We start from the raw sequence: 7,623 nt of genomic DNA, 5'->3' as shown, positions 1-7,623 counted from the left end.
TTATTCTCGATTTATGAGTTTGACAGTTCTGGTATCTTTCGCCCCTCTTTTGATGACCATCATGTTTTATGTAAATTTCAGAGATCTCTTTTTTATTATTGGCTAACACCGAATGTCGTAAAGATATGACAAAAGAGAAAACAATAAACAAACAAACAAACTACATTGGTTAGAGGTATAGGGGGGGGGGGTTGAGATCTCACAAACATGTTTAACCCCGCCGCATTTTTGCGCCTGTCCCAAGTCAGGAGCCTCTTGCCTTTGTTAGTCTTGTATTATTTTAATTTTAGTTTCTTGTGTACAATTTGGAAATTAGTATGGCGTTCATTATCACTGGACTAGTTTATGTTTGTTTAGGGGCCAGCTGAAGGACGCCTCCGGGTGCGGGAATTTCTCGCTACATTGAAGACCTGTTGGTGACCCTCTGCTGTTGTTTTTTATTTGGTCGGGTTGTTGTCTCTTTGACACATTCCCCATTTCCATTCTCAATTTTATTAAAATGTAAGGTAAAATAACATAACATAAAACAAACCAAAAAAAAAATAAAAACAACAAGTATTTTTGTGTATGGTTTTGGTAGCGAAATGTAAAGACTTCTACCTTTATAATCAGTGAAAATCGATGTGTTTTGAATTTGTCTAACACAAGGCCAAAACAATTAAGTACAAGACTTGTTAGTATGTTTGGTCTTATTTCGCAATTCGTCATCTGTATTTATTAAATAAAAAATAATTCAACTTTTGGTCTGAAAAAAAACCAACAACATTCGAAAGACGCTGCAGTTTACCTTATAATTAAAAACTATTTAAATTTAAAGAGATAAAATGTTTATCAGTATAAATCAAACAGTAACTTGTGTGATAACAGAGTCGACCCACTATCGCCACAAACAAGAAAAGACCTGATATTCTCGAACGGATTAAAACTCAAAACATGGAACCCGAGGTAGGCTTTTACTTTTATTTCTTACTTTATTCAAACTATTTAATAGTAAATGCTCAAATAGAAATATAATATATGCAATTGGTGTTACTGTGATTTAGAATTCAACGTTTAAGTGTACGCAGCATCAAAAAGATTGAAACAAGACAAATACAGTACTGTTAAATCACTGTGAAAGGTTAGGCGGTGAACGCTAACACGCATGTTGTTGTTTTTGTCGATTCCGACTCATTCTTTTTGTTCAAGTCCGGCGTTATTTAGTGGTTGTCGTTGGTATACATGACTGTCATATTTGTGTTTTGTAAATTGTTTTGTTATATACTAGGCCGCCATTTGAACTCTGATGGATAATTGTCTCAATTGTTATCATATTACATCTCTTCCTTATGTAATATTTGAATTTTTTTTAGTTTGTCCTGTTTACAGTGGCGGATCCAGATATTTTCATAAGTGGGGGCCCACTGACTGACCTAAGAGGGGGCCCGCTCCAGTCACGCTTCAGTGATTCCCTACATGTATATAAGCAACCAATTTTTTTCCCAAAAAGGGGGGTCCGGGCACCCTGCCCCTCCTAAATCCGCCTCTGGTTTATTAAACGCGTAAAATGACTCTCCTATGTCTACTGTATCTCATTTATATAAATAATATCACACTATTCTAAAGCGAGATGTGTTCATTACAGCTCGTTTGAAAATAATGAATGCTTGCTGAAATAGAACCATTTGCATAAGAAAAAGGTTAATTTTAAATGAAAATATATCAATAGAAGATGTTGAGATATATATACATGACAGCATCGATATGGTAAAGAAAATCAGACATTGAGGGGTCAATATACGGCGTCCAACTATTCAATGCCAGATGAAAAAAAATTAAAATTAAAAAAATGTGTGTTTACGTCTCCTAAAAGATTTTCCTATCTATAGAATGCGATTAGCTCAGGAATTCGTTTCGGTATTATTGCTAAACTTATCTTGTATTGAACAAATATGTGGTCATTGCTGAACTTATCTTGTATTGAACAAGTATGGTCATCTATAGTTAAGTGATAACACATTGTAATATCAGTGATCCTTAAGAATGTTTAAATCGCTCTTATAGCAGCCGTAGATCCAGGATGTGTCGTTGTAAAAAAAAGATTGGCGCTCTTTAGAATTAGGAATTAGTAACAGAGGATTTTATTTTGACGTAAAATTTGCTGTAAAAAGTATAAACAAAAATACCAAGATGTACTATAAAGTCAATAAAGACTGCCAAAATGTAGCCATTTCCACTGAACTAGTACACAATTGTATTTAGGGGCTAGCTGAGCATCACCTCGGGCGCGGGATTTACTCGCTGCGTTGAAGACCTATCGGTGGCCTTCAGCTGTTGTCTGCATGCTCTTTTGATCGGGTTGTTGTTCCTTTGACATTCCCATTTCTATTCTTAATTCTATATTATTTACCGACGAACCGAGTGAACTGTCTTATTCCTGACTTCATACAGACATTTTCTGTAAATTTGCCGTCTGACATAATTTTTGTATGCTTTAGGGAAAGCTCGTATTACTATTTGAGATAACCTATATCGTAAACAGAAAACGATACACTAAAAGTTCTATTATTTTTAGATAACCCCTATCTGAAAAAAGAAAAACAAAACACTCAAAGTTCGTTACTATATATACATGTATGTAGAATAGAATTTAAAAATTGATCGATTGTACTATAATACATGAAATTACAAATCTAATGGCTAGTAAACATTCCTAGACCACTCTATAGTCAGTTGACACCATCGTTGAGATTGAACTTTTTGCCTTAATGTTTAGTATCGTTAATTTCATAAAAATTATACTCGACTAGAACTTTCCTAACTTTTTCTTCTCTCGAGTTTCAAACATTTATTGTATGAAACTATATATTATTGGCTAATGGGGTCGATATCTGTTCTCCGAAGAGCTGAGGTGAACTATGCTTAATTTATATTTACTCTTGGTGCCAAGTTGGAGCCATGCATTATTACCTGCATACACTTAAGTTTAGTAGGCCTAGCTTATTTGAAAAGTGCTAACTCTATCTACTTATTGGTTCCATATTTGATTATTTGACTGGAATACGTTCAGATTGATTGATTGGTCATACTTAACTTTACTAACTTACGGTAATATTTAGTTGACAGACCAAAATTTGACGTATTTGCCTAATTGATATTCTGGGATATATGTTCTGTTGTCCTATCTTTATACTTCTAAGTATTTTCATCAGATTCAGCTTATAAAACACTGGTTTTGGGATTTAGTACCCCAAGGTCTTTTATCCTTATAATATATCTTTAACCTCTCTGCTCCTAACTATCATGACTTCATTTGAACAATATATTTTGGTTTTTGAGATGATATGTCTCCAGACTTTGTCGTTACATAGATTCTACTTCACAATTAAAAGAACAAATGAAAATAAAGGGGATATAAACTTATTTATGAATAGTCAACAGCAAAAAAACAGTAAAATACGAATACATGTTGTAACAATAAATATTTTCAAATACTGGTCAAGGGACATAAATCTTATGCACGCATGATCAACAGCCATGACACAGTAAAATGGACTTAATTTTTTTTCAAATATTGATCAAGGGAGATAAATCTGAGAATGATTTACAGCTTTGACAAAGTTGGAACAAAAACAAAATGTTCAGATATTGGTCATTACCCGGAAGTCTAAGTACATTTGATCTTCATAGGTCAGGGTCATAGGTAGATATATCTTATCATAGCTTGACAAACAATGTTAACATATACTTACAAGGACCAATGTAGAATAATCAAAAAGTCATAATCCCATAGGACAATCAACTCAAATGAAACAGGGGTTAATAGACATAGAAACATACCACAAAAATATGCAACAAAAACAAAATCACTATGACAACGAAACCTTGCAATACGAACTGTAATTAAGATTTCACCCACCTATATGGCTTATAAGAAATAACTCTGTACGTGTGCATATAAAGGGAGCTACCATTTGATTTTTATGAGGGAGCTAGAATGAAAAATGTTGTCTTGCATTTTTTCTTGTAATCTCTGTCCTGCCTTTTTATTTTCACTCTATTCGGTCCTGTCCTTTTTTTTTGTAGTTTAACCCGATTTTATTTTTTTTTATTAAAATGTCATCCTGCCTTTATTTTTTTAACTGAATACTCCTATCATGCATATTTTTTTCAAATTTATCCGAGCCCCCTTCCCCCTAAAAATCAAATGGTAGCTCCTTAACATAAAAGAGGTGATAAAAAAGCGATTCTCTGGGGAGGCAGCAATCCGTTTCTTGTGATGTATGCGTTTGCTGAACTATTGTTTATTATAATTGTTCATGCAATAAAATTGAGAATGGAAATGGGGAATGTGTCAAAGAGACAATAACCCGCCCAAATAAAAAACAACAGCAGAGGGTCACCAACAGGTCTTCAATGTAGCGAGAAATACCCGCACCCGGAGGCGTCCTTCAGCTGGGCTGTTTCTTAAGCTAGACAAATAGATAAACAGGCTAATGAAACGAAAACATCATCAACGGCTTTACCAGAGACATATAATACAATTATATGCTCTGGCTTTACTGAACTCTGAAGTTTTCCTCGAAAATATTCATGTATAATATCCGGGTCAATTACGGAACAGATCCTGTAAGTCGGAATCCTAAATAAATTGTACAGTAAATATTAACCTTTCCACACCATTTTAGTATTCAATATACTATATAAATGACATCAAGATGAAAACCAATATCATAAATAATATTATAATAAGATTCCACTTTAGTTGTCGTGTTACCTGGCTACTAAATGTGTCCTAGTTGTCATTAACTTATCCGTGTCTATAGTCAAGTTAAATGGCTATTCAAAGTGTCATATAGATAAAAGAAGATGTGGTATGGCCAATGAGATAACACCCTACCAGAGACCAAGTCATAGTCAAGTTAATTGGCTACTCATTTGTCATTTGAGTAATTCGTGTCATTTAGACATTTTAGTCTTTAGGGAGCTACCATTTGATTTTTATGGGGGGGCTAGGATGAAATTTGAAAAAAATAGGCAGGACAGGAGTTTTGAGTAAAAAAAAAAGGCAGGATGAGACACTTGCAAAAAAAAAAAAGTCAGGATGACAATTTAAGTAAAAAAAGTCAGGATAAACTAAAAAAAAAAAGCAGGACCGAATAGAGTGAAAAATAAAAAGGCAGTACAGAGATTACAACTAAAAAAAATGCAGGACAAAATTTTTCATCCTAAGATGTATATATTTTACACCCCTCAGAAAGGACCATCCATCCCCCTTTAGCAGATATTAACTGGAATGGCCCATTGTTAAAGTGCCATCTTTTAAAACAACATATTGAAGTGTATTTATTTATATCCCAATATTATAACAATAACCTCTATACTAGACGTAGATATAAATTATGTACTGAACTTCAGGTAAGACTTATTTATAATGGTAAAATAAACTACAATACTAATATAAGTCACACCACAAGGGAAATTTTTCAATGTTCTGAAAAACAGAATCTTATTTTAGAAACCGGCTAAATATTTACGTACATCATGCACATTCTACGGCCTATATGTGTAAAGTAGGCTTGTCTCATTCATGTCAATGATAGTAAATTCCCGATGACCTAGAGTTTTGTCTTCATGGAATTTCTTTTTAGCTGCTGTAAATTAAATTTGCCTCCGTGTTTAAACGTCGAATTCCAAAACATAAACTATGTTAAAAAGTATCTCAAAATACAAAGCATGATAACACGTGACAAAAATACAAAGCATGTTAAAAAGTGACCAAAATACAAAGCATGTTAAAAAGTGACCAAAATACAAAGCATAGTAAAAAGTGACCAGAACACAAAGCATCATAAAAATTAAGTGACCAAAATACAAAGCATGGTTAAGAGTCACAGCTGGTGTACCTATTTCATTTTCAGGATTTTGATTGTGGTGCTGTAATTCTTGGTCTAGTAAAACAATAATAATCAAAACCAAGGAGTAAACAAGGACTCACAAAACCAAAAGACATTTACAGCAATAGTTATAAACGACGTAAAAACTCCTTTATGTCGAAATGCGCATCTGGTGCAAGAAAATTGGTACCGTTAATTTAATTAATTACAAATCTCCAAAAATATAATAAATGTATTTATCATATTTTGGCGTTAATATTGAGTCACTGATAAGGTCTTTGCATCAGAACTAAACACATTTATTCTAAAAACAGTTGTTGGCATGACACGGGTTATGTTCTTCTCATATATGTTATGATGGTATGATACTAAACCCCTAACGGGAAGGATTGTGCCTGATGTTCATATGATGAAATCATAACCTTTCAGTCAGTTTAATTGAAGTCTGGAGCTGGCATGTCAGTTAACTGCTAGTAGTCTGTTGTTATTTATGTATTATTGTCATTTTGTTTATTTTCTTTGGTTACATCTTCTGACATCAGACTCGGATTTCTCTTGAACTGAATTTTAATGTGCGTATTGTTATGCGTTTACTTTACTACATTGGTTGGAGGTATAGGGGGAGGGTTGAGATCTCACAAACATGTTTAACCCCGCCGCATTTTTGCGCCTGTCCCAAGTCAGGAGCCTCTGGCCTTTGTTAGTCTTGTATTATTTTAATTTTAGTTTCTTGTGTACAATTTGGAAATTAGTATGGCGTTCATTATCACTGGACTAGTATATATTTGTTTAAGGGCCAGCTGAAGGACGCCTCCGGGTGCGGGAATTTCTCGCTACATTGAAGACCTGTTGGTGACCCTCTGCTGTTGTTTTTTATTTGGTCAGGTTGTTGTCTCTTTGACACATTCCCCATTTCCATTCTCAATTTTATTTTTATTGTAATTCAAAAAACAAAATCATAAATAACTACAACCGACATGAAAGAAATACAATTAAAGCTCTTATCTAAATATAAATGCAGCTGGTTCGTGCTTTAATCTTGCTTCATTATAAATAAATCCAAGATGGCCTCCTAAGCAAATATTGTGCCTTTATATGTTTATCAAATGTTATGTAATTCAGGTACAGTAACACTGAACAACACTTGATCTAGATTACCAAGAGCACTTATAGATGATATTCTTCATTTGTACCGGTGGAGTTTGTTTTAAATCTTTCATATTTCGATTTTTATTCCCCACCAACCATAGTAGAGGGGCATTATGTTTTCTGGTCTGTGCGTCCGTCTGTTCGTTTGTGCGTCCGTCTGTTCGTTTGTGCGTCCGTCTGTTCGTTTGTCCGTCCGTCTGTTCGTTTGTCCGTCCGTCCGTTCGTCTGTCTGTTCCTCTTCAGGTTAAAGTTTTTGGTCAAGGTAGTTTTTGATGAAGTTGAAGTCCAAACAACTTGAAACTTTGCACACATGTTCCTTATGATATGATCTTTCTTATTTTAATGCCAAATATTTTTTATCCAATTCCACGGTCCATTGAACATGGAAAATGATAGTGCGAGTGGGGGCATCCGTGTACTTTGAACACATTCTTGTTGATTATAATTTTAGTTAATATACTTCATGTAATAATTATGAGGATAGTCAAAAAAGCTTCTAGATAGTACATGCTTGTTATGAGTGCGTGAAGACGTTGATTCGGTCCCCCTTCCCAAAACAAATTTCAAATTGGTATTTCATTTGAAAAAATAAATGGAC

The 7,623-nt window shown here is 34.0% G+C and overlaps 1 protein-coding gene across 2 annotated transcripts in view; it reads left to right on the top strand.

The window, feature by feature from the left end:
* The first annotated feature begins 799 nt into the window (after window positions 1-799).
* LOC143059411 (sodium- and chloride-dependent glycine transporter 2-like) overlaps window positions 800-7,623 on the top strand; it is a 32,422-nt gene continuing 25,598 nt past the window's right edge. For both annotated transcript variants that reach the window (XM_076232898.1, XM_076232899.1), the window contains exon 1: window positions 800-945. In XM_076232898.1, the coding sequence (XP_076089013.1) occupies window positions 934-945 (12 nt within the window). In that variant the 5' untranslated portion in view covers window positions 800-933. The remainder of the gene's footprint in view (window positions 946-7,623) is intronic.

The sequence above is a fragment of the Mytilus galloprovincialis genome, chromosome 14 (assembly GCF_965363235.1).
Source record: "Mytilus galloprovincialis chromosome 14, xbMytGall1.hap1.1, whole genome shotgun sequence".
NCBI classification, from domain to species: domain Eukaryota; kingdom Metazoa; phylum Mollusca; class Bivalvia; order Mytilida; family Mytilidae; genus Mytilus; species Mytilus galloprovincialis.
This window is presented reverse-complemented; position numbering and strand designations above follow the sequence as displayed.